Source organism: Schistocerca gregaria, chromosome X, assembly GCF_023897955.1.
Source record: "Schistocerca gregaria isolate iqSchGreg1 chromosome X, iqSchGreg1.2, whole genome shotgun sequence".
NCBI classification, from domain to species: Eukaryota; Metazoa; Arthropoda; class Insecta; order Orthoptera; family Acrididae; genus Schistocerca; species Schistocerca gregaria.
Window position 1 is genome coordinate 668,422,121 of NC_064931.1, and position 27,521 is coordinate 668,449,641.

A 27,521-nucleotide genomic window follows, 5' to 3' on the forward strand; every position below is an offset into this window, starting at 1 on the left:
GGGACACTGTTGCTCCTGGGGTATCGGCGAGGACCATTCGCAACCCTCTCCATGAAGCTGGGCTACGGTCCCACACACCGTTAAGCCGTCTTCCGCTCACGCCCCAACATCGTGCAGCCCGCCTCCAGTGGTGTCACGACAGGCGTGAATGGAGGGACGAATGGAGACGTGTCGTCTTCAGCGATGAGGGTCGCTTCTGCCTTGGTGCCAATAATGGTCCTATACGTGTTTGGCGCCGTGCAGGTGAGCGCCACAATCAGGACTGCATACGACCGAGACACACAGGGCCAACACCCGGCATCATGGTGTGGGGAGCGATCTCCTACACTGGCCGTACACCTCCGGTGACCATCGAGGGGACACTGAATAGTGCACGGTACATCCAAACCGTCATCGAACCCATCGTTCTACCATTCCTAGACCGGCAAGGGAACTTGCTGTTCCAACAGGACAATGCACATCCGCATGTATCCCGTGCCACCCAACGTGCTCTAGAAGGTGTAAGTCAACTACCCTGGCCAGCAAGATCTCCGGATCTGTTCCCCATTGAGCATGTTTGGGACTGGATGAAGCGTCGTCTCACGCGGTCTGCACGTCCAGCACGAACGCTGGTCCAACTGAGGCGCCAGGTGGAAATGGCATGGCAAGACGTTCCACAGGACTACATCCAGCATCTCTACGATCGTCTCCATGGGAGAATAGCAGCCTGCATTGCTGCGAAAGGTGGATATACACTGTACTAGTGCCGACATTGTGCATGCTCTGTTGCGTGTGTCTATGTGCCTGTGGTTCTGTCAGTATGATCATGTGATGTATCTGACCCCAGGAATGTGTCAATAAAGTTTCCCCTTCCTGGGACAATGAATTCACGGTGTTCTTATTTCAATTTCCAGGAGTGTATTTGTAATATCTTTTTCTTTTTCTTATAGCTTTATCTTGCATCAGAGCAGGGGCAGCATTGTTGTTAATGGATTTGGCATAGTTAATTTAAGGGCTGGTGGGTGCCCTTCTTGTTGCCTCTGCATATATTTGTAATATACTGTATACATACACTGTGGTACCAACTCTAATGTTAGACTATTTTCGGAAGATCTTACAGTTTGTGGCAGGGTAAGAAAATTATCATATCGCAAAATTTTTAGGAAATCCTTCCTGGATTACAGACATCACCAAATAACAGAAATTGACTATAAATATAGAAAGAACCTATTTTAAAAATTTTCTACATTGCAGTAAAATTTAGGAAGTCACCTCTTAAATGTAAAAAAAAAAAATTACAGAACCCAGAGGCAACATAATACACTGGATTGCCAACTTCATATGAGAGAAAGTCTGTGAAGCAAACAAGTTCTCTTCCAAATAATGAGACTACTGAAAGAGTGCTCAAGAAACCTGAAGCAAGAGGTATACTGCTCTGGGGTTTGTTTGGACTGCTGAAGTTACCTGTGGGCTCCATAATAATCATGTTTAGAATTTGACTGTGAGGATGTACAAAGAAGAACAATAATATTTAGCTGATGAAATTTCAACTGCTTTAGTAGTGACACTGGCATGATTAAGTATCTAAAATGGGGACTGTTTAAGAGTGGGAGGAAACCCATACACTGGTTTATTGTTTTCAGGGCATGGATTGTGGTTTGGAGCAAGTTCAGTACAGAGAAGAAGCCAAAGGTTACATCATTCTTATGAGATAAATGAGCACTACTGTGATAAGTCTGTTGGCACATTATCTTTCACAAGGAAAGATGATAGGGTGTGTAACACATTCTCATGAGACAGCTTAAAATACATTATAGAATCTAAAAAAAAGAATGAAGCTATATCAAATGATTATATTTATCTGTGCATTTTGTAGGTTTTGCTGCAGCCAAAGCAGAAGAATTTCACCATCATTTTATGTAACGAAAAGTAACAACAACAATAATAATAAATAACTAAATAACAGTTATGAAATAGTGGTAAGTTGTGGTTCTTGCTAAAGCAGAAATATCTAATTTTCAAATCAAACTTTTAGAAATGGCTTCAAGAAATATGTTCTTGTGTTACCTCAAGAGGCATTACTATGTTCGCTATTCCTTTTCTGACTCCTGAAGCACAGACTTATATTAAACTTCAATAGAGACCACATATTTAAAGCTAACAGGTTGCTAAGTTTTCATTATTCACTGTTGTTGACATGCATGGAAACTTTCTGTCTTTTATATCATATGATCTGCCCAGCAAAATTTCATGACAAACAGTCCAGCCTCAGTGGCCACAAATAGTGGCCATGTGTCTGTAATTGTGCTTGTGTGAATGTGTCTTCTACTTTGGCAGAAGGCTTTTCAGTGAAAAACTCAAATGCATGGCTCTCTTTTTGCTGTGCCTGTGAGCAACTCAACGTCTCCTCTATATGGTGAATAGCAATATATTCTTTTCATAATATTACAGAAATTTTCAGTTCATGTTGTAGTGTTTCAGAAATGTAGCTGCCACATGGATTGCTAGTATTACAACTGAAATGTTTGCTATTCAGACTGAAGTTGGTTCTAAATTCTTTCTGGTATTTATTGCATAAATAAGTTAAAGGAAGTTATGTGTTTTTAGAGTTGTATGGGAAAGTGGGTTCTTTGGAGTTTGAGAGTGAAGATTTACACAATGCCCAATAAATTGCTTGTAGTCACTCCCACTGGAGTTCTATGAGCATTTCTGTGATGCTAATGAAACATATCTGTGACAAAGTGCACAACTCTTCTTTGAATACTTTCCACGTCTTCCTCTGAACCAACTTGATATGGGTTCCAGACAAACAAACAAGAATTTATTGAATGAAGGTTCTGTGAATGATTTCCTTCATGCGTAAATTGCACTTTATTAGCATTCTTCTGATTAATTCCAGTTTGGCATTGTTCTTCCCTATGGTTATATATTTATAGTAATTCTACAATATATAATTTCAGAGGCATACTCCTAGATACTTGTTGGCTCCAGCAATTCCAGTGTGTGATCATATAGTCAAAGGACTTCAGACATTTTTTGTTTATTTTATATACTGTGTAAAATTTATTTGTGTTGAGGGTCAGGTATTGCTCTGTACAAGTGATAAACATAATTAAGTCTTCTTGTACATCCAAATAATTTTTTAAGACTGTTATCTCATTGTATACCGTCATGTCATTTGCAAACAGTTTCTGAAAGTTAAAAACGATGTTTATCTGGTCATCAGATGATCATTTCTATCGTAGACTTCTATGGCTATATTTAATAGGTTGTTGATTCTACAACTAATTTCAGCAGTAAATTACAGCCACTCTATCATGGCTGGGATTATACTGTTATTAAACTGTTAGCAACTGACTTGCTCTTAATCCGTCTGATAGTTCTCATTGCAGTCAATCACCAACACTACCAACTGCAACTGCATTCACACTATTGGTGCAGCTCTTATCTTCATGGCAGAACAGCTGTAGATTCTTCAATCATTTGTGCAACAAGCCCTTCTTCAGATTTGAGAAAGAGAAGTGTACGTCATACCCAAACGAACAGATGCATTACTGATGATCCTTAATTAGTCTACTGAATTCACTCTGTTTTCCAAAAGAAGACAATATCACTCATGATTCTTTATTTGATAATGTCATGCAATTTAGTTCTGAGCATATTCTTGTCATTTTCTGACTGACTGTCACTGAGCAGGCCAGTAATTTGTTTCCTTAATAAAGGTTTGAAACAAAGTATTGCATAGGAAGATTAAAGTTTTAGTTTCTAGAGTCTTCATATTGTTGCTATTACCTGTAAGGGTTTGATACTACCCAAGTACTCAGGAAATACTGACCAGTTGCAGACTTAAGAAAATGTTTATTTATTGCTGGAGGTATTCAAAATTTTTCAGTTTTTCTGGTATAGCTATGTGTCTAACATTCTTGGACCATATAAAGTGCTATGAATTTTTCCATGAAAGTGACAGATTCCAAAACAAACTGGAAACTCCCTTGAGGAGTCAGTATTGCCCTAGTCTCCCTTACATACTGCAGACATGCAACTCGAGCTCCGCCTATAACTTCCTGGGGAGGAATTCAAGAAACTGGCAACACCACTACCTATATAAAAGGACTCCAGAACCCAGAAAACCTCAACCACAACCACAGAGGGAAACATAATGCACCAAAGGTATCCACCTGTGGCTGCCACAACTGACACATCACAGAATACGATTCATTAACTCAGCGAGTCGCTGTGAAAAAGTAGCAATATTTGTCCCATCAGTCTAAGTAATATCTTGGAAATTCTTATCACAGAAGCTGACAACACTGGCATACAAACACGGTCAATGCACCTAAATGAATGACAGGTGAATGTTTTTAATCACACCAACCACTCAAATGATGTGTCTGACAGGAGAAGTACCCCAGTTTGAAAAACTGATGCACCAATTTGGTTGTGAAGGGTGTCATAAATCCAGTGTACCATATCCTGAGGCAAGATAGTCCATAACTGTTGTAACTGGTCCTTGATAACCTGGATACTGGCAGTGGGACTAAGCTGACATCTGAGCAGGCTCCACATATGTTCAATCAGGGATAGATCTTGGCATCTTGCTAGTCACAGGAGTAGCTCAATATCATGCAGGCAATTGATAGCTGTTGCATGAGATGTAACACACGAGAATGCAAGATGTACATGATGTACCATTGTGTAGATGGAGTTCCCTCATTCACAACCAGCTGTGACCTGAAGTTATATGCCATGGATCCCCACATCATGGTTCCAGGAGTTTAAAAAAAAAAAGTGACTTTCCAAAATACTGAAAGAATAGAACCCCTCCCCAGATAGCTAACATACTTAACAATGATGGTCACATGGGGAAGAGAAAGAACTGTGATACATCACTGAATGCAGTGAGATGTCATTTAACAGGAGCCCTTGCTTTCTGGTCACAGCACCACTCCAAAAGCAGTGATTTGTGTCCTGGAGTTAACAGAAGCTTATGCATGGCTCAGTAATTCCCTAGTTCAGCTGCTGCTAGTGTCTGAGCAATGATGCTGAAAGACACAGAAAGTCACAGATTTGAAGGGGATATGATGTCCTTGGTGCACTACATGACAGTTATTACTTGTGGTGGCCAGACATGGCTCACCAGAACCTTGCTGACGAGTATACCTGCCGACATCTTTCTACGCTGTCCAACATTGGGGCACTGTCACATCTGAACTCCCACAAATCTGGATGTTGCACGATTCGACCAGCCGACCAAATGGAGACCCACAATCAAACCCCTTCAGACAGTGTCAGGTGTTCATAATGTGGTCTCCAATGAGATGTTGCATTTCCATGGCCTTCACAGTGATCACTCAACATCTGACACTGTTTACACCCCTCAATTACAGGCTGTCCATAATTAAGGTTCCGGTTTCAAAACGCTATAGAAAGATAACCACTTCTCGATATGACGTTAGACTTGAAGAGTATATTATTGACACAGGGGGAAACATCATGAAAAAAAAATAACGAAAATGTTGCGAATAGATGGCGCTGTAAGCGTCAGAATATGCACGCCAACAGATGCACAGCACACTGCTGTTCCTCAGTTTGTACCTGAGATGCCCTACATGACTGTCTTAATGAAGGATCGCGTGCTGCTGGTAAAACTCATTTACAAGAATGGTGGCTGTCTGCCAGTAGCCCTGCAAAAGTTCTGGGCACTCAAGGGTATGAAAAAAGGCAGTGGTCTGATGTCTGTTAAGGGTCTGGTGAAAATGATTATGAAATTGAAAGAGACAGGTTCTTTTGAGGTGCAACGTGGCAGAGGGAGGAACACAGTTGACACAACGTCTGTAGAAGATGTGACCACAGCACTAGAGGAGGGGTCGAGTGGTGGCGTGTAAGCATGCAGAGCATGCCCAAAGGTTGAACATTTCTGCGAGCATGGTGCATAAAATCCTAAGACGCATGCTGCATTGCTATCCATAAAAAAGATCTATTTCAGGAGTTGCTTCTTGCTGACGTGCCAGCATGACAAACGTTCACTCTAGAATTTCTTGCTCGTGTGGAAGTGTGCAATGAATGGCTGTGGAACATTCTGTGATGAGATAAAGCTCACTTCCATCTCCAAGGACATGTCAATACACAAAGTAGTAGAATATGGGCAACGGAAAATATACACCTACATTAGCTGATATCACTTCATTCTGCAAAAGTGACTGTGTGACGCGGGTTGACAGTATCGTTTATCGTAGGTGCATATTTTTTCTAGGAGATGAGTCCTGCGGGTACTGTTTCCTGTACCTTTTGGTATGAAAGCCTTTTGCGCATCAAGGTCATTCCAATTCTTCAACTGCACGGATGTGTGGGTAGGATCATTTTTATGCACGCTCCTCCACACATTGCACAACCAGTGAAGCGGTTGCTGCGGAAGCATTTCGGAAATTCCAGAATTAACAGTTGTTATTTCCTTACAGCGTGACTGTCCAGATCATCGGATATAATTCGTGAGACGTTTGGCTGTTGGGTTATCTGAAAGATGTTGTGGTCAGTGCTCCAGATACAAACGTAGCTGAATTGAAGGCACGCATTGCACAACGCATTCTGAACATGACCCACCGAGACCAGGCACGGCTCGCGATTTCCATACTGGGGAAGGCTACAACGTTTATCAACCGGAACTAAACCAACCTCGGGCTGTGGTACAGATCAGTCTGTCACCATAACCAAGATGTCGGAAGGAGGAGGATACAACACACACTAGCCAAACATTTACATACTGTGTCTTCTTTCCGTTTCATAAGCAACTACCAAACAATATCAAAAGCTAACTTCATGGAAAAATCTATAGGTAGCTTATTTATCCCCCAACGTCACATTTTCCCATAGTTTACCACAACAAATCGTACTAAAAAAAACGTTTTGCAGTGTAAGTTAGCTTCGTTGCTTGCTTAATGTGTTTGATATTTTAATTTCCAAACTTCAGACCTTTAAAGTTTTGTACCCTCAAACCATGATGTTAATGAGTTTTCGTAACGAAACAGTGACGTTTCCATCACGTCATGGATCTTCTGTTGTGACTGGCTGACATGAGCAACCCGAGCAACCGTCATGCAAATTTGCCCATCGTCTTTATCGTATTTATACTAGTGTATTATAAAAATATGCATTGCAAATGATATGGCGCACACAACCATTCAGCTGCATTGTACATTGCTCTGTTAAAATTGCTTGTATACTATTATATTTACATAGGGCCTAGGCGCACCAGGTTCCTCCACTTTCATCCTAACTGCATGTTCCAAAATTTTACCTGATAAATTGCACACTGAATTCATATTGTGTTGTTTTCGAACTAGTGGTATGCTGAGTAAGCAAAGAAATTAAAGTAACGGAACATATTTCGCGCAAGGGGTATGTTTCGCCCGCGCTTTCCTCTAATCATTGGTGACACTTTTCTAGGTGGCAATACACTGAAGAGCCAAAGAAACTGGTATAGGTATGCATATTCAAATACAGAGAGATGTAAACAGGCAGAATACGGCGCTGCGGTCAGCAGCGCGTATATAAGACAAGTGTCTGGAGCAGTTGTTAGGTCGGTTACTGGTGCGACACTGGCAGGCTATCAAAATGTTCAAATGCCTCTTAGCACTATGGGACGTAACATCTGAGGTCACCAGTCCCCTAGACTTAGAACTACTTAAACCTAAGGACATTACACACATCCATGCCCGAGGCAGGTTTCGAACGTGCGACCGTCGCAGCAGCGCGGTTCCTGACTGAAGCGCCTACAACCGCTCGGCGACAACGGCCGGCGCAGGTTATCAAGATTTAAGTGAGTTTGAACGTCGTGTTACAGTCGGGGGACGAGCGATGAGACACAGCATTTCCGAGGTAGCGATGAAGTGGGGATTATCCCGTACCACCGTTTCACGAGTATACCATGAATATCAGGAATCCGGTAAACATCAAATCTCCGACATCGCTGCGTCCAGAAAAAGATCCTGCAGAATGGGACCGACGACGACAGAAGAGAATCTTTCAGTGTGACAGAAGGGCAGCCCTTCCGCAAATTGCTGCAGATTCCAATGCTGGGGCATCAATAAGTGACAGCGTGCAAACCATTCAACGAAATATCATAGATATGGGCTCTTGGCGCCGAAGGCCCACTCGTGTACCCTTGATGACTGCACGACACAAAGCTTTACACCTCGCCTGCGCCTATCAACACCGACATTGGACTGTTGATGACTGGAAACACGTTGCCTAGTCGGACGAGTCTCGTTCAAATTGTATCGAGCAGACGGACGTATACGGGTATGGAGAGAGCCTCATGAATCCATGGACCCCGCATGTCAGCATGGGACTGTTCAAGCTGGTGGAGGCTCTGTAATGGTGTGAGACATGTGCAGTTGGAATGACACGGGACTCATGATATGTCTAAATACGACTCTGACAGTTACCACATACGTAAGCATCCTGTCCGATCACCCACATCCATTCATGTCCATTGTTCATTCCGACGGTTCAAATGGCTCTGAGCACTATGCGACTTAACTTCTGAGGTCATCAGAACCTAACTAACCTAAGGATATCACACACATCCATGCAGGATTCGAACCTGCGACCGTAGCGGTCGTACGGGTCCAGACTGTAGCGCCTAGAACCGCACAGCCACTCCGGCCGGCCATTCCGACGGACTTGGACAATTCCAGCAGGTCAATGCGATACTCCTCAGGTCCAGAATTGCTGCGGAGTGGCTCCACGAATGCTCTTCTGAGTTTAAACACTTCCGCTGGCCACCAAACCCCCCAGCTAAGAACATTATTGAGCATATCTGGAATGCCTTGCAACGTGCTGTTCAGAAGAGGTCTCCACCATCTCGTACTCTTGCGGATTTATGGATAGCCCTGCAGGATTCATTGTGTCAGTTCTGTCCAGCACTACCTCAAACATCAGGCGTGTGGCGGCACTTCTGCGTGCTCGCGGGGGTCGAACACGATATTAGGCAGATGTATCAGTTTTTTGGCCTTCAGTGTACTTATGTTACTGTAATCTAGTGGACTCTGCCGAGATATTTGCAAACTTATTCCAGTAGTGGACAGCATAAAAGCTGTCTAAAACACTAACAGAACAATAATACTAAACGTCGATTAAAGACACATTAAAGCATAAAGAGATATACGGAGACAGGGATTCGACAACAAAGTTTCAGCAACTCTATCCATTCTCTTTTGATGTAAGCAGTGGAAGGTCAAAATTGTGTGCACTTCGGTAGGAAACCCTTAGGCTGGAACACCAGACACTTCGCGACGCCCATAAGAGCTGTACTCCGAGGAAAGCACGCCCCCACACCTCAGCTACAAAGAGCTAAGCGGGATTTCAAGGTGCAGCGTTAAGACTAGCTACTACTTGTTCGAAAAGCATTGCGTGACATCGATTATCAAGAGTTCTAGAAACGTTCACTAGCGTTACTTACTCCCGTCTGGGAAATGTGAGAAATGCATTACGATAATGTAAATTCTGTAATACATTATTGAGAAATTTATTTTGGTAAACATTTTGGGGCGGCTCCGCCTCAGAGCCGCGCCCACCCGATATACTGCGATATGTTGTTCAACATACTGTCTACTTTTTATGCGGATTTTTGACCCAGGACCATTAAAAGCCGATGTCATTTTGCTTTTTATGCTGTTTTTGGCTTCAGGACACTTAAAAACCGATTTTTCCGATCCGATATGGTACGACCTTGCCATGGTGATCGGGCTTACCTAACCGACAGTGCCACAACTGTTGACTGCTGAACTTGTGCAGTCATGCACATTGAACAGTGCGGGTGGTGTAATGTGTAACTCAAACAATAGCCGTTGTATTGCGATTTGTAGCCGACCTCGTTTACGTCATTAATTGGTAAAACTTCCGTATTTTTTTTTTTTTTTACATTCCTCCTCTCCCAGCGTCAATAACGTGCCGTTCAAATTTGACGTAATTCTGAGCAGTGATTCTCTTTCTACAGCGTTTTCAAACTGGAACTTTAATTATTAACACCGTGTACTCTACCAGGCCTGGGAAAAACGCTAAACATTAACAACAGTAATGCACTCTGGTGACCGTTCTACCTGTCAGAGTAACTGCTACTCTAGTCATTTACATCGGAATCGATGGTGAGTACATGTACGAGGTGTGGTCAAGAAGTAACGGGAATTTTTGTTTTTCTTGAGGAATCTTTATTTATTCATCAGCATCAATTTTGTCCCCTCCAAACTACTATCCCTTAAATATGATACACTTGTGCGAGGGCTTTTTGCAATCTTGGTAGCACTTCTGGAACTCACTTTACGTTATTGTGTTCAGCTCCTTCAGCGATTCTGTTTTTATGTCATCAGTGGTGGCAAAATGACCTCCTTTCATGGTTCTCTTCAGCTTCGGGAGTAGAAAGAAGTCTCAGGGGGCCACATTCGCGGATACGGCGACTGAGGCAACATAACGGTTTTGTTTTCTGCCAAAAAATCGCGAATAAGCATTGATGTGTGAGCAGGAGTATTATCATGATGCAATTTCCACGAGTGGTTTTTGCCCCAATTCGCGTAATTTTCTTCCGGTTACTTCACGCAAACGATGCATAACTTCGACGTAGTACTACTTATTGACCGTACGATCATAAGGTAAGAACTCGTGATGCACTATCCCATTGTAATCTAAGAAAACAACGAGAAGAACTTCACATGTGATCGAACTTGTGGATTTTTTTCGGTCTTGGCTCCTCAGGCAGTTTCCATAGGGACGATTGGGCCTTGGTTTCGACGTCATAACCGCGTACCGATGTTTAATCATCTGTTATGACCTTCTTTAGAAGTTATGGATCGTTGTCGACTTCATTCAGTAATTCCTGAGCGATGTACAAGCGACTTGGTTTTTGGTCGAAATTCAAGTTCTGAATAAACTTTGCTGCTACACGTTTCATGTCCAAAACCTCCAAAAAAATTTATTTGCTTGGGCCAAATGGTATGCCGATGTCATCAGAACCCTCTCTGATGGAGATTCGGCGAGTTTTCAGAACCATTTTCTTTACTTCTTCCACATTGTCGTCAGTAATTGATGTGCTAGGGCGTTCGGGGCGGTCGTCGTCTTCAACATCTTGACCCTCTTACAGAATGTTTATACCACTCCTAAACTCTTGCCTTACTCACAGTAGATTCGACCAAATCCATAGTCACGTTTCGAAAACGGTACTGCGCTTTATTCCATTTTTCTAGCAAAATTTGATGCAAATTCTTTGATCCATCTTTCTCAAAAACAAAAATTCGACGAGCACTCGAAGACACGTATATCCTTTTCGACTTTCAACAATAAACTAAATATTCATAACAGTTGAAAATGCAATCATACATCAGGAACAGGAGTATCAACAAGATATTTTTTTTTTTTGTAAATCGGATGTATAAAGCCCGTCAAATTAAAAAAAAAATTCCGTTACTGTCTGATCAAACCTTGTATGATGTTACATTGACATTCGACTATATCTTCTGGATGTTTCACTTTTTTGGTCAGCCAGTGTATTTTGTTTCAAGAAAATGTTAAGCTTTTTACCAAACAAGACCTGATTTATGACTTTTATGACTCTGGTGGTTATAACTGTCTGTTACATTCTGTTGTTTCCTCAGCAATTTACGCTTATGTAGACTCGGATTCGTTAACATTTAGTCATCGATTATGCACAAATGTAAAACTTAATTAAAAATGACCCTGGCTGGTGATAAACCAGACACGTATTCGTATTTTGAAATAAGTTTTATTCGGTTTAAGCCATCCGAGTTTGGGTTTTACCCTTGTAATAAGGCCGAGAGTATGGCTGGGACACAGGCAAGCGCAGCCAGGCAGTGAAGGACAGCACTGTTTCTAGAGGCACGTGCTTTCTAAACTGGATCACAGCTGTAGAGCCGAGTGGTTGTGGCGGAACATTCCGAGGGAACGAATATGTTGCAAGCTCGCGAATAACACACTGACGACATGGAGCTGCCTAAGCGTAATGGTGTACCAGACGGAACTTGGAGGCTAACTATTATACCGATAATGGGCGTATATTGTTAGTTTGTTTAAAATTACTGAAATTGTAACACCAAGGAGAAAAATATTGTAATTAAGCTGAATAGTTTAATTAATACTATCCGAAAACGAGGTGAGAGGTGAAAACACACTTTCTATGGGCGAATTATTGCTTGGATCCATTGCAGACGTTTCATTTTCTTGATCGGTACCACGGTGTAACAGTGCTATTTGAACAGTTGCATTAAATATTGTCCCCGGTGTCCGCCCCAGGGCTGCACTATGCTGCCCCGTCACACTTTAGCCAACCTGCGTGTCCTGCGCTGCGCTGCTCTGCTTTCCAGCTGCACAGCAACAACAGGAGCCCGCTGGAGTTGGTGAAGCTGGAGCCCGACAACATGGAGAACTCTCACTAACTTTATCCAGTTACCAACATATCCTTAATGCAAGTACAAAGTTGCGCTAGAGGCAAATAACCCTCGTCGCAGCCGTGTACGAGTACACAGCGGACTCTGTGGTACTTTCTTCCTCTGTCCTTAGACATTTCCACTTGCTTCGTCTACCTTGTCGTAAATTGATCATGTTAGTGGATGTACGAACAAAGACACACCGATGCGATAACATTGTTGACCCGCCTCAAGTAACTCTTACAGTAAGCTGGGGATTGGATTAAAAAAATAAAAAAATAGCTTCAACTGTTAACCTATCAGTGCACTTCGTTCGTAATAACAAGTTTGTCTGTTGTCGAAATACTCTGCATGTTCTCCACGGCGATCCATTCTGATGACTTATTAGTTAAAATACTAAAGTAGTGCCCCGATAACACGCTGATTCGTATCTATTTGCTTCACGGTACTTGCAAAAATATGTCACGCTCAAGTAAAAAGTTTTAGAACTTTGTAATATAATTTACTCACAACGTAGATTCGTTGAAGTTTGCTGTGTCCCTTACCTCGATCCTTAGCGTCTGGGAAGTTGACAGGGTCCAGGATAACCATTATTTCAGCGCTACCAATATGGTATCGCTGACCATCTGCAGACTTTTGTATACTCATTAGTAAATGATTCTTGTCTTTCGGAATCTCCCTTCGCCAACGTTTCTGTGTTGTTGGAGGATCCCAGACAATTGAAACGTTTTGGATTTCCTCGCCACAATTTCCAGTAATTTCAGCATTTTCGGGAACTGTTACATTCGCCGTCTTGTGCTGAAACACAAACAGAAATGTTAACCTCTTGCTCACATAGATCGATTAAGAATTTCAGTGGCTGACTTCACGCAAGAAACGATAAATTCTAGCGGTCTGCTGGTGGCGACGAAAACCAACATTATATGACAGAAGAGCACAGAATATGATGTTATATTTACATAGTGATATTTACGGTGACATTGATCCTGAGATTTATAAAGCATGCTTATCAAGTGCGTCGTTTGACTGTACCGAGTATGTAAACTTTGATCTGAGTAGTATGACGAAACAGAAGCACAACACAGTTGTTGTATGAGGGACTTTCAGTAATTGAAGAGACAGAGTGATGCAGAAAAAACTTTGTGTTTTTATACAATGAGACGTATACTGCTTCTCAACATAATCTCTAATCTTTCAACTAAGCACCATCTCAAAAGACAGTCAACATGACTTTTCCCGTTGATACATGCGTTACGAATTTCTATCAGACGGGTGAGCTGGCGTGCTCCCATTCCGTGCTTTGTCTTTTTGATTCAGGTTCAAAATGATGAAACTAAGATCCATCACACGTTAAAATCTCGTTTCGATAAGGGTCAGCTTCCTTTCAGCCCCTTCTTTCAAGTCTGTATACACTTTGAGTTTTGTCTCCTTGTCTTGCTGCGTTACCTCTTTCGAGACACACCTTGCACATGTTTTACTGTACTTCAGATTGTTACTGATAACTTATGCACTGTGTCAACTCCTATTGCAACTGGCTTCGCTATATGTTCAAGTGTAATGCTTCGATCTTCACGAATAATGTCATCAATGGGGGTCTCAAGCGAAGGAGTTAACACTTCAGCTGGTCGGACAGGACATTATTCGTCAGTTATTGAAATTCAATCGTTTTTGAACTCTTTGACTTATTTATAAAAATATCCACTGTTCATACGACTTTCACCAGGCGGTTCGAGAAAAGATTTTAATCGGTTTTTCACCTTCAGAAAAAAAACGGGACTCCGACAGTTGTTGTCAGGTCCCCCCAGCGATGCTAACTAAAGTCGTGAAAGTACAACACTCCTCCTACAAACTGTTTCATTTCTACATCAATTTGTCTCTTTAATTATTGAATGCCCCTCGTATAATCTGACATAATATTTTTTTTCTCAAAAGCTATAAAATATGCCACAATAATATGAAAGGATAGAAACATAGATGCTTTCGGGTCTTCTACGTAGCAGCCAAAGAGATAATGGTACGAACATCACTAACATCAGACAAGAAGTCTGTCATTCGCAGAAAACCTGAGAGGCAAATTTAACAGAGTTCTTTTCTCATATAACGTAAATTCTTATGTATTACACTTAGAACAACATGAAATTGTAATGTTTTGTTTTAGTCAAAGAAAAAAACAACAAAATCTTATTGCTGTTCCGAACCATGCTAGGATCTAAGTTATTGACGTAAATAAGTAGGGTAAGGACGAACAATGAGGGCATGTCGTGTTGGGGACACCAGAGTGGTGGCTGGGCAAAAATAGTGGGTCATTTGTGTCAGAGGCAGGCAGAAGATTGCCAGAGGTGGAAACTCTTCACTATGTGTTGGGAAGATACGGGACGGAGTAGCTGCCAGCAGGGGTTTTTCAGCTTGATCTGGCGATGAAGGACGAAGCACAGGGGACTCTATCCAGAATTAAGGTCTAACACACCTCGTAACTCCTAGGCTGCAAGAATTAGAGGAATGCTACTTGAGGTGGCTGCCATATGGTGTGTCCCATAAAAAATGGTTCAAATGACTCTGAGCACTATGAGACTTAACATCTGAGGTCACCAGTCCCTAGAACTTAGAACTACTTAAACCTAACTGACCTAAGGACATCACACACATCCATGCCCGTGGCAGTATTCGAACCGGTGACCGTAGCGGTCGAGCAGTTCCCGACTGAAGCGCCTAGAACCGCTCGGCCATAGCGGCCGGTGGTGTGTCACATAAAAAGAGGGACCACCACCATCTTATAAAAGAAACCTGTACTTCAAAGTACTTGCTGTAAGGACATTTAATTAACTGATCTCAAAACTGTAGCGATGGTTCTAAATTTGATTTACACTGAGGTGTCTAAAATCATGGGACAGCGATTTGCACATATACATATGGCGGCAGTATCGCGTACACAAGGTATGAAAGGGCAGCACATTGGCGGAGTAGTCATTTGTACTCAGGCGATTCACGCAAACGGTTTTCCGACGTGATTATGACCGCACGACGGGAATTAACAGATTTTGTATGCGGAAATTCCACTTCGGAAATTGTCAGGAACTTCAGTATTTCATGATCCACAGTGTGAATAGTGTGGCGAGAATACCAAATTTCAGGCATTACCTCTCAGCACGGACAACGCAGTGGCCGACGGCCTTCACTTAACGACCGAGAGCAATAGCGTGCACGTGGAGTTGTCAGTGTTAACAAACAAGCAACACTGCATAAAATAATTACAGAAATGTGGGACGTATGACGAACGTATCCGTTACGTCAGTGCGGCGAAATCCGACATTAATGTGCTATTGCAGCAGACGACCGATGTGAGTGCCTTTGCTAACGGCACGAAATCGCCTGCAGCGCCTGGGCTCGGACCATATCGGTTGGACCCTATTCAACTGGAAAACCGTGGCCTGGTCGAATGAGTAACGATTTCAGTTGATAAAACCTGATGGTTGGGATCGAGTGTGGCGCAGACCCCACGAAGCCATAGACGCAAGTTGTCAATAAGGCACTGTGCTAGCTGGTGGTGGTTCCATAATAATGTAGGCTGTGTTTACATGGAATTGACTGGGTCCTCTGGTCCACCGAAACTGATCATTGACTGTAAATGGTTATGTTCGGCTCCTTGGAGCCCATTCTCAGCCATCCATAGACATCATGTTCCCAAATAACGATGCGCCATGTCACCAGGCCACAACCCTTCGCGATTGGTTTGAAAAACATTCTGGACTATTCGAGCGAATTATTTGACCAACCAGACCACCCTACATGAATCCCATTAAATATTTATGGAACATAACCGATAGGTCAGTTCGTTCACAAAATCGTACACCAGCAACAGTTTTGCAACGAAGAACGGTTATAGAGAACTCATGGCTCAATATTTCCGCAAGGGACTTCCATCGACTTGTCTAGTCCATGCTACGTCGCGTTGCTGCACTACAGAAGAAGGTCCGACACGATATTAGGAGGAGTTATCCCGTGACTTTTGTCACCTCAGTGTACAAACAAAGGAAAAGGCGAAAGTGAAGTAACAGGTGTGTTCTTATGTATATGGTGTACTACCATGATTCATTTAATGATACTTCACGTCTGTTACTGTGTACGATCAGTGGCGTGAAGTTCGTAACTTCAGAGCCCGTTTCTGTAGTTGAGTGGTCAGCTCGGTTGTAAGAAAGAAATTAAATTCCCCAACAAAAACAGATGTGCAATGTCTTAACACATGTTACCGAGTATGGAAATCAGGGATGTTTGTAGAGTGTAACGTTCACCGCGCTAGCTTGCGAGAGAGCCACACCAGGATCGAATCCGTACAAACGATTGATGACAATCGCTAGAGCACCGGCCAGCATGATTGCAGTTTTCAGGCGGTATTCCATGCTCATGATGACAAATGTTGGGCTAGTTCCTACTTTCCGCCTCAGGAAGTAAGACACACAACTGGTTAAAATACGATCATGCACAGACAAAAGCATAATGAATACGCAGACAGATGGTGCACACGAATCCTCTTTCTTGATAAGTGACGCACAAAGAGCATCCAGCAACAGAAGTAAACAAAATAATTTTGCAAATCTCTGTGGAAAACCCACCCCATACGACACGAGATTAACGGCACATAGAAGAAGTTGAGGAATGGTAACCTTAACTTGAGATCGATATAGATAAAAATTAAAATAAACACCTGAAGAAAGCAGTCAGTAAGAAAACAGGCGATAAATGACGCTCCAAAATGAGAACAGAAATAAACGATGAAGTCATACCTCATTACCAGTCGTGATGTAAGGTACTTCAATAATAACTGACATGGTTATAGAAATGCACGTAATATTCTGTTCATCCGTGACATCTCCTTGAATCAGAGGAGGCGGTGGAGCTGGCGTTGTAGTCGAGGATCCTGGAATTTCAGTTGTGGACGTACTTGTAACATTTGTTGTAATGGGGTCAGTAGTAGACTCTGTAGACGATTCTGACGACATGGAAGAGCTTCCTGATGTCGATTGTGTTGTTGTGGTTGAGTCAGCTTCAGTTGAGGACGATGATGGGCTGGACACAGTTGTATCTGGCGCTGTACCTGTCTCTTCTGTTGCAGTTGAGCCTACTGTTGTTGACTGCTCTGATGTAGAAGTTTCTGTAACTGTAGTATCAGCTGTGGACTCTGACGAAGTAGGGACAGATGAATCTTCTGTAGATGGTTCAGTCGAAGCAGAAGTACTAGTACTCGTTATGTCATCAGTAGTAGACTCTGTTGCATCTGGCGTTGTATCTGTGTCTTCTGTTGCAGTTGAGCCTTGTGTTGTCGATTGCTCTGATGTTGAAGTTTCTGTAACTGTAGTATCAGTTGTGGACTCTGATGAAGTAGGGACAGATGAATCTTCTGTAGATGATTCAGTCGAAGGAGAAGTACTAGCACTCGTTATGTCATCAGTAGTAGACTCTGTTGCATCTGGCGTTGTATCTGTGTCTTCTGTTGAAGTTGAGCCTTGTGTTGTCGATTGCTCAGATGTTGAAGTTTCTGTAACTGTAGTATCAGTTGTGGACTCTGATGAAGTAGGGACAGATGAATCTTCTGTAGATGGTTCAGTCGAAGCAGAAGTACTAGTACTCGTTATGTCATCAGTAGTAGACTCTGTTGAATGTGGCGTTGTATCTGTGTCATCTGTTGCAGTTGAGCCTTCTGTTGTCGATGGCTCTGAGGTTGAAGCTTCTGTAACTGTAGTATCAGTTGTGGTCTCAGATGAAGTAGGGACAGATGAATCTTCTGTAGATGGTTCAGTCGAAGCAGAAGTACTAGTACTCGTTATGTCATCAGTAGTAGACTCTGTTGCATCTGGCGTTGTATCTGTGCCTTCTGTTGCAGTTGAGCCTTGTGTTGTCGATTGCTCTGATGTTGAAGTTTCTGTAACTGTAGTGTCAGTTGTGGACTCTGATGAAGTAGGGACAGATGAATCTTCTGTAGATGGTTCAGTCGAAGGAGAAGTACTAGTACTCGTTATGTCATCGGTAGTAGACTCTGTTGCATCTGGCGTTGTATCTGTGTCTTCTGTTGAAGTTGAGCCTTGTGTTGTCGATTGCTCTGATGTTGAAGTGTCTGTAACTGTAGTATCAGTTGTGGACTCTGATGAAGTAGGGACAGATGAAACTTCTGTAGATGATTCAGTCGAAGCAGAAGTACTAGTACTCGTTATGTCATCAGTAGTAGACTCTGTTGCATCTGGCGTTGTATCTGTGTCTTCTGTTGCAGTTGAGCCTTCTGTTGTCGATTGCTCAGATGTTGAAGTTTCTGTAACTGTAGTATCAGTTGTGGACTCTGATGAAGTAGGGACAGATGAATCTTCTGTAGATGGTTCAGTCGAAGCAGAAGTACTAGTACTCGTTATGTCATCAGTAGTAGACTCTGTTGCATCTGGCGTTGTATCTGTGTCTTCTGTTGCAGTTGAGCCTTGTGTTGTCGATTGCTCAGATGTTGAAGTTTCTGTAACTGTAGTATCAGTTGTGGACTCTGATGAAGTAGGGACAGATGAATCTTCTGTAGATGGTTCAGTCGAAGCAGAAGTACTAGTACTCGTTATGTCATCAGTAGTAGACTCTGTTGAATGTGGCGTTGTATCTGTGTCTTCTGTTGCAGTTGAGCCTTGTGTTGTCGATTGCTCTGATGTTGAAGTTTCTATAACTGTAGTATCAGTTGTGGACTCTGATGAAGTAGGGACAGATGAATCTTCTGTAGATGGTTCAGTCGAAGCAGAAGTACTAGTACTCGTTATGTCATCAGTAGTAGACTCTGTTGAATGTGGCGTTGTATCTGTGTCTTCTGTTGCAGTTGAGCCTTGTGTTGTCGATGGCTCTGAGGTTGAAGCTTCTGTAACTGTAGTATCAGTTGTGGACTCTGACGAAGTAGGGACAGATGAATCTTCTGTAGATGGTTCAGTCGAAGCAGAAGTACTAGTACTCGTTATGTCATCAGTAGTAGACTCTGTTGCATCTGGCGTTGTATCTGTGCCTTCTGTTGCAGTTGAGCCTTGTGTTGTCGATTGCTCTGATGTTGAAGTTTCTGTAACTGTAGTATCAGTTGTGGACTCTGATGAAGTAGGGACAGATGAATCTTCTGTAGATGGTTCAGTCGAAGCAGAAGTACTAGTACTCGTTATGTCATCAGTAGTAGACTCTGTTGCATCTGGCGTTGTATCTGTGCCTTCTGTTGCAGTTGAGCCTTCTGTTGTCCATTGTTCTGATGTTGAAGCATCTGTAACTGTAGTATCAGTTGTGGTCTCAGATGAAGTAGGGACAGATGAATCTTCTGTAGATGGTTCAGTCGAAGCAGAAGTACTAGTACTCGTTATGTCATCAGTAGTAGACTCTGTTGCATCTGGCGTTGTATCTGTGTCTTCTGTTGCAGTTGAGCCTTGTGTTGTCGATTGCTCAGATGTTGAAGTTTCTGTAACTGTAGTATCAGTTGTGGACTCTGATGAAGTAGGGACAGATGAATCTTCTGTAGATGGTTCAGTCGAAGCAGAAGTACTAGTACTCGTTATGTCATCAGTAGTAGACTCTGTTGCATCTGGCGTTGTATCTGTGTCTTCTGTTGCAGTTGAGCCTTGTGTTGTCGATTGCTCTGATGTTGAAGTTTCTGTAACTGTAGTATCAGTTGTGGACTCTGCTGAAGTAGGGACAGATGAATCTTCTGTAGATGGTTCAGTCGAAGCAGAAGTACTAGTACTCGTTATGTCATCAGTAGTAGACTCTGTTGCATCTGGCGTTGTATCTGTGTCTTCTGTTGCAGTTGAGCCTTGTGTTGTCGATTGCTCTGATGTTGAAGTTTCTTTAACTGTAGTGTCAGTTGTGGACTCTGATGAAGTAGGGACAGATGAATCTTCTGTAGATGGTTCAGTCGAAGGAGAAGTACTAGTACTCGTTATGTCATCGGTAGTAGACTCTGTTGCATCTGGCGTTGTATCTGTGTCTTCTGTTGAAGTTGAGCCTTGTGTTGTCGATTGCTCTGATGTTGAAGTGTCTGTAACTGTAGTATCAGTTGTGGACTCTGATGAAGTAGGGACAGATGAAACTTCTGTAGATGATTCAGTCGAAGCAGAAGTACTAGTACTCGTTATGTCATCAGTAGTAGACTCTGTTGCATCTGGCGTTGTATCTGTGTCTTCTGTTGCAGTTGAGCCTTCTGTTGTCGATTGCTCAGATGTTGAAGTTTCTGTAACTGTAGTATCAGTTGTGGACTCTGATGAAGTAGGGACAGATGAATCTTCTGTAGATGGTTCAGTCGAAGCAGAAGTACTAGTACTCGTTATGTCATCAGTAGTAGACTCTGTTGCATCTGGCGTTGTATCTGTGTCTTCTGTTGCAGTTGAGCCTTGTGTTGTCGATTGCTCAGATGTTGAAGTTTCTGTAACTGTAGTATCAGTTGTGGACTCTGATGAAGTAGGGACAGATGAATCTTCTGTAGATGGTTCAGTCGAAGCAGAAGTACTAGTACTCGTTATGTCATCAGTAGTAGACTCTGTTGAATGTGGCGTTGTATCTGTGTCTTCTGTTGCAGTTGAGCCTTGTGTTGTCGATTGCTCTGATGTTGAAGTTTCTATAACTGTAGTATCAGTTGTGGACTCTGATGAAGTAGGGACAGATGAATCTTCTGTAGATGGTTCAGTCGAAGCAGAAGTACTAGTACTCGTTATGTCATCAGTAGTAGACTCTGTTGAATGTGGCGTTGTATCTGTGTCTTCTGTTGCAGTTGAGCCTTGTGTTGTCGATGGCTCTGAGGTTGAAGCTTCTGTAACTGTAGTATCAGTTGTGGACTCTGACGAAGTAGGGACAGATGAATCTTCTGTAGATGGTTCAGTCGAAGCAGAAGTACTAGTACTCGTTATGTCATCAGTAGTAGACTCTGTTGCATCTGGCGTTGTATCTGTGCCTTCTGTTGCAGTTGAGCCTTGTGTTGTCGATTGCTCTGATGTTGAAGTTTCTGTAACTGTAGTATCAGTTGTGGACTCTGATGAAGTAGGGACAGATGAATCTTCTGTAGATGGTTCAGTCGAAGCAGAAGTACTAGTACTCGTTATGTCATCAGTAGTAGACTCTGTTGCATCTGGCGTTGTATCTGTGCCTTCTGTTGCAGTTGAGCTTTCTGTTGTCCATTGTTCTGATGTTGAAGCATCTGTAACTGTAGTATCAGTTGTGGTCTCAGATGAAGTAGGGACAGATGAATCTTCTGTAGATGGTTCAGTCGAAGCAGAAGTACTAGTACTCGTTATGTCATCAGTAGTAGACTCTGTTGCACCTGGCGTTGTATCTGTGTCTTCTGTTGCAGTTGAGCCTTGTGTTGTCGATTGCTCAGATGTTGAAGTTTCTGTAACTGTAGTATCAGTTGTGGACTCTGATGAAGTAGGGACAGATGAATCTTCTGTAGATGGTTCAGTCGAAGCAGAAGTACTAGTACTCGTTATGTCATCAGTAGTAGACTCTGTTGCATCTGGCGTTGTATCTGTGTCTTCTGTTGCAGTTGAGCCTTGTGTTGTCGATTGCTCTGATGTTGAAGTTTCTGTAACTGTAGTATCAGTTGTGGACTCTGCTGAAGTAGGGACAGATGAATCTTCTGTAGATGGTTCAGTCGAAGCAGAAGTACTAGTACTCGTTATGTCATCAGTAGTAGACTCTGTTGCATCTGGCGTTGTATCTGTGTCTTCTGTTGCAGTTGAGCCTTGTGTTGTCGATTGCTCTGATGTTGAAGTTTCTGTAACTGTAGTATCAGTTGTGGACTCTGATGAAGTAGGGACAGATGAATCTTCTGTAGATGGTTCAGTCGAAGCAGAAGTACTAGTACTAGTTATGTCATCAGTAGTAGACTCTGTTGCATCTGGCGTTGTATCTGTGTCTTCTGTTGTAGTTGAGCCTTGTGTTGTCGATGGCTCTGAGGTTGAAGCTTCTGTAACTGTAGTATCAGTTGTGGACTCTGATGAAGTAGGGACAGATGAATCTTCTGTAGATGGTTCAGTCGAAGCAGAAGTACTAGTGCTCGTTATGTCATCAGTAGTAGACTCGATTATATCTGGCGTTGTATCTGTACCTTCTGTTGCAGTTGAGCCTTCTGTTGTGGATGGCTGTGAGGGTGAAGCTTCTGTAACTGTAGTATCAGTTGTGGACTCTGATGAAGTAGGGACAGATGAATCTTCTGTAGATGGTTCAGTCGAAGCAGACGTACTAGTACTCGTTATGTCATCAGTAGTAGACTCTGTTGCATCTGGCGTTGTATCTGTGCCTTCTGTTGCAGTTGAGCCTTCTGTTGTCGATTGCTCTGATGTTGAAGTTTCTGTAACTGTAGTATCAGTTGTGGTCTCAGATGAGTCTTCTGTAGATGGTTCAGTCGAAGCAGAAGTACTAGTACTCGTTATGTCATCAGTAGTAGACTCTGTTGCATCTGGCGTTGTATCTGTGTCTTCTGTTGCAGTTGAGCCTTGTGTTGTCGATTCCTCTGATGTTGAAGTTTCTGTAACTGTAGTATCAGTTGTGGACTCTGATGAAGTAGGGACAGATGAATCTTCTGTAGATGATTCAGTCGAAGGAGAAGTACTAGCACTCGTTATGTCATCAGTAGTAGACTCTGTTGCATCTGGCGTTGTATCTGTGTCTTCTGTTGCAGTTGAGCCTTGTGTTGTCGATTGCTCAGATGTTGAAGTTTCTGTAACTGTAGTATCAGTTGTGGACTCTGATGAAGTAGGGACAGATGAATCTTCTGTAGATGGTTCAGTCGAAGCAGATGTACTAGTACTCGTTATGTCATCAGTAGTAGACTCAGTTGAATGTGGCGTTGTATCTGTGTCATCTGTTGCAGCTGAGCCTTCTGTTGTCGATGGCTCTGAGGTTGAAGCTTCTGTAACTGTAGTATCAGTTGTGGTCTCAGATGAAGTAGGGACAGATGAATCTTCTGTAGATGGTTCAGTCGAAGCAGAAGTACTAGTACTCGTTATGTCATCAGTAGTAGACTCTGTTGCATCTGGCGTTGTATCTGTGCCTTCTGTTGCAGTTGAGCCTTGTGTTGTCGATTGCTCTGATGTTGAAGTTTCTGTAACTGTAGTATCAGTTGTGGTCTCAGATGAGTCTACTGTAGATGGTTCAGTCGAAGCAGAAGTACTAGTACTCGTTATGTCATCAGTAGTAGACTCGATTATATCTGGCGTTGTATCTGTACCTTCTGTTGCAGTTGAGCCTTCTGTTGTGGATGGCTCTGAGGGTGAAGCTTCTGTAACTGTAGTATCAGTTGTGGACTCTGATGAAGTAGGGACAGATGAATCTTCTGTAGATGGTTCAGTCGAAGCAGACGTACTAGTACTCGTTATGTCATCAGTAGTAGACTCTGTTGCATCTGGCGTTGTATCTGTGCCTTCTGTTGCAGTTGAGCCTTCTGTTGTCGATTGCTCTGATGTTGAAGTTTCTGTAACTGTAGTATCAGTTGTGGTCTCAGATGAGTCTTCTGTAGATGGTTCAGTCGAAGCAGAAGTACTAGTACTCGTTATGTCATCAGTAGTAGACTCTGTTGCATCTGGCGTTGTATCTGTGTCTTCTGTTGCAGTTGAGCCTTGTGTTGTCGATTCCTCTGATGTTGAAGTTTCTGTAACTGTAGTATCAGTTGTGGACTCTGATGAAGTAGGGACAGATGAATCTTCTGTAGATGATTCAGTCGAAGGAGAAGTACTAGCACTCGTTATGTCATCAGTAGTAGACTCTGTTGCATCTGGCGTTGTATCTGTGTCTTCTGTTGCAGTTGAGCCTTGTGTTGTCGATTGCTCAGATGTTGAAGTTTCTGTAACTGTAGTATCAGTTGTGGACTCTGATGAAGTAGGGACAGATGAATCTTCTGTAGATGGTTCAGTCGAAGCAGAAGTACTAGTACTCGTTATGTCATCAGTAGTAGACTCAGTTGAATGTGGCGTTGTATCTGTGTCATCTGTTGCAGCTGAGCCTTCTGTTGTCGATGGCTCTGAGGTTGAAGCTTCTGTAACTGTAGTATCAGTTGTGGTCTCAGATGAAGTAGGGACAGATGAATCTTCTGTAGATGGTTCAGTCGAAGCAGAAGTACTAGTACTCGTTATGTCATCAGTAGTAGACTCTGTTGCATCTGGCGTTGTATCTGTGCCTTCTGTTGCAGTTGAGCCTTGTGTTGTCGATTGCTCTGATGTTGAAGTTTCTGTAACTGTAGTATCAGTTGTGGTCTCAGATGAGTCTACTGTAGATGGTTCAGTCGAAGCAGAAGTACTAGTACTCGTTATGTCATCAGTAGTAGACTCGATTATATCTGGCGTTGTATCTGTACCTTCTGTTGCAGTTGAGCCTTCTGTTGTGGATGGCTCTGAGGGTGAAGCTTCTGTAACTGTAGTATCAGTTGTGGACTCTGATGAAGTAGGGACAGATGAATCTTCTGTAGATGGTTCAGTCGAAGCAGACGTACTAGTACTCGTTATGTCATCAGTAGTAGACTCTGTTGCATCTGGCGTTGTATCTGTGCCTTCTGTTGCAGTTGAGCCTTCTGTTGTCGATTGCTCTGATGTTGAAGTTTCTGTAACTGTAGTATCAGTTGTGGTCTCAGATGAGTCTTCTGTAGATGGTTCAGTCGAAGCAGAAGTACTAGTACTCGTTATGTCATCAGTAGTAGACTCTGTTGCATCTGGCGTTGTATCTGTGTCTTCTGTTGCAGTTGAGCCTTGTGTTGTCGATTGCTCAGATGTTGAAGTTTCTGTAACTGTAGTATCAGTTGTGGACTCTGATGAAGTAGGGACAGATGAATCTTCTGTAGATGGTTCAGTCGAAGCAGAAGTACTAGTACTCGTTATGTCATCAGTAGTAGACTCTGTTGAAGGTGGCGTTGTATCTGTGTCATCTGTTGCAGTTGAACCTTCTGTTGTCGATGGCTCTGAGGTTGAAGCTTCTGTAACTGTAGTATCAGTTGTGGTCTCAGATGAAGTAGGGACAGATGAATCTTCTGTAGATGGTTCAGTCGAAGCAGAAGTACTAGTACTCGTTATGTCATCAGTAGTAGACTCTGTTGCATCTGGCGTTGTATCTGTGCCTTCTGTTGCAGTTGAGCCTTGTGTTGTCGATTGCTCTGATGTTGAAGTTTCTGTAACTGTAGTATCAGTTGTGGTCTCAGATGAGTCTACTGTAGATGGTTCAGTCGAAGCAGAAGTACTAGTACTCGTTATGTCATCAGTAGTAGACTCGATTATATCTGGCGTTGTATCTGTACCTTCTGTTGCAGTTGAGCCTTCTGTTGTGGATGGCTCTGAGGGTGAAGCTTCTGTAACTGTAGTATCAGTTGTGGACTCTGATGAAGTAGGGACAGATGAATCTTCTGTAGATGGTTCAGTCGAAGCAGACGTACTAGTACTCGTTATGTCATCAGTAGTAGACTCTGTTGCATCTGGCGTTGTATCTGTGTCTTCTGTTGCAGTTGAGCCTTGTGTTGTCGATTGCTCAGACGTTGAAGTTTCTGTAACTGTAGTATCAGTTGTGGACTCTGATGAAGTAGGGACAGATGAATCTTCTGTAGATGGTTCAGTCGAAGCAGAAGTACTAGTACTCGTTATGTCATCAGTAGTAGACTCTGTTGAATGTGGCGTTGTATCTGTGTCATCTGTTGCAGTTGAGCCTTCTGTTGTCGATGGCTCTGAGGTTGAAGCTTCTGTAACTGTAGTATCAGTTGTGGTCTCAGATGAAGTAGGGACAGATGAATCTTCTGTAGATGGTTCAGTCGAAGCAGAAGTACTAGTACTCGTTATGTCATCAGTAGTAGACTCTGTTGCATCTGGCGTTGTATCTGTGCCTTCTGTTGCAGTTGAGCCTTGTGTTGTCGATTGCTCTGATGTTGAAGTTTCTGTAACTGTAGTATCAGTTGTGGTCTCAGATGAGTCTACTGTAGATGGTTCAGTCGAAGCAGAAGTACTAGTGCTCGTTATGTCATCAGTAGTAGACTCTGTTGCATCTGGCGTTGTATCTGTGCCTTCTGTTGCAGTTGAGCCTTCTGTTGTCCATTGTTCTGATGTTGAAGCATCTGTAACTGTAGTATCAGTTGTGGTCTCAGATGAAGTAGGGACAGATGAATCTTCTGTAGATGGTTCAGTCGAAGCAGAAGTACTAGTACTCGTTATGTCATCAGTAGTAGACTCTGTTGCATCTGGCGTTGTATCTGTGCCTTCTGTTGCAGTTGAGCCTTGTGTTGTCGATGGCTCTGATGTTGAAGTTTCTGTAACTGTAGTATCAGTTGTGGACTCTGATGAAGTAGGGACAGATGAATCTTCTGTAGATGGTGCAGTCGAAGCAGAAGTACTAGTACTCGTTATGTCATCAGTAGTAGACTCTGTTGCATCTGGCGTTGTATCTGTGTCTTCTGCTGCAGTTGAGCCTTGTGTTGTCGATTGCTCAGATGTTGAAGTTTCTGTAACTGTAGTATCAGTTGTGGATTCTGATGAAGTAGGGACAGATGAATCTTCTGTAGATGATTCAGTCGAAGCAGAAGTACTAGTACTCGTTATGTCATCAGTAGTAGACTCTGTTGAATGTGGCGTTGTATCTGTGTTATCTGTTGCAGTTGAGCCTTCTGTTGTCGATGGCTCTGAGGTTGAAGCTTCTGTAACTGTAGTATCAGTTGTGGTCTCAGTTGAAGTAGGGACAGATGAATCTTCTGTAGATGGATCAGTCGAAGCAGAATTACTACTGTCAGTAGTAGTAGACTCTGTTGTATCTAGTGTTGTAACCGTCTGATCTGTTTTGGCTGACGCTTCTTTTCTCATCTCATCTGATGCAGTTGTTTCTGTAGTATTAGTTGAGATCTGTGACAACATGGGGGTAAATGCATCATCTGTGTTTGGTTCACTCGATGCGTCGGTAGGAGTACTCTTTATGTCATTTGCGTTATCATCTATTGATGGTATCCTGCCTTCATTCGATGTGTCACCTGTTCCTGTAAAATAGGAATGATTATTGACTGTGTTCCCATCGTTAAGTATTTGTGAATTGGTTTTATGTGTGCTTGTATTATTGTGGATGTTTTCATGAATTATACATGACCTCTTTTATGGTAACGGTTTTCTC

The 27,521-nt window shown here is 42.7% G+C and overlaps 1 protein-coding gene across 1 annotated transcript in view; it reads right to left on the reverse strand.

The window, feature by feature from the left end:
- The window catches only part of LOC126298263 (serine-rich adhesin for platelets-like), a 156,057-nt gene that overhangs the window by 17,818 nt on the left and 110,718 nt on the right, over positions 1-27,521 (reverse strand). The window contains exons 2-4 of the mRNA XM_049989565.1: positions 21,718-27,390; positions 17,195-21,525; positions 12,959-13,211 (exon numbers count right to left, since the gene is read on the reverse strand). Of these exons, the coding sequence (XP_049845522.1) occupies positions 12,959-13,211; positions 17,195-21,525; positions 21,718-27,390 (10,257 nt within the window). The remainder of the gene's footprint in view (positions 1-12,958; positions 13,212-17,194; positions 21,526-21,717; positions 27,391-27,521) is intronic.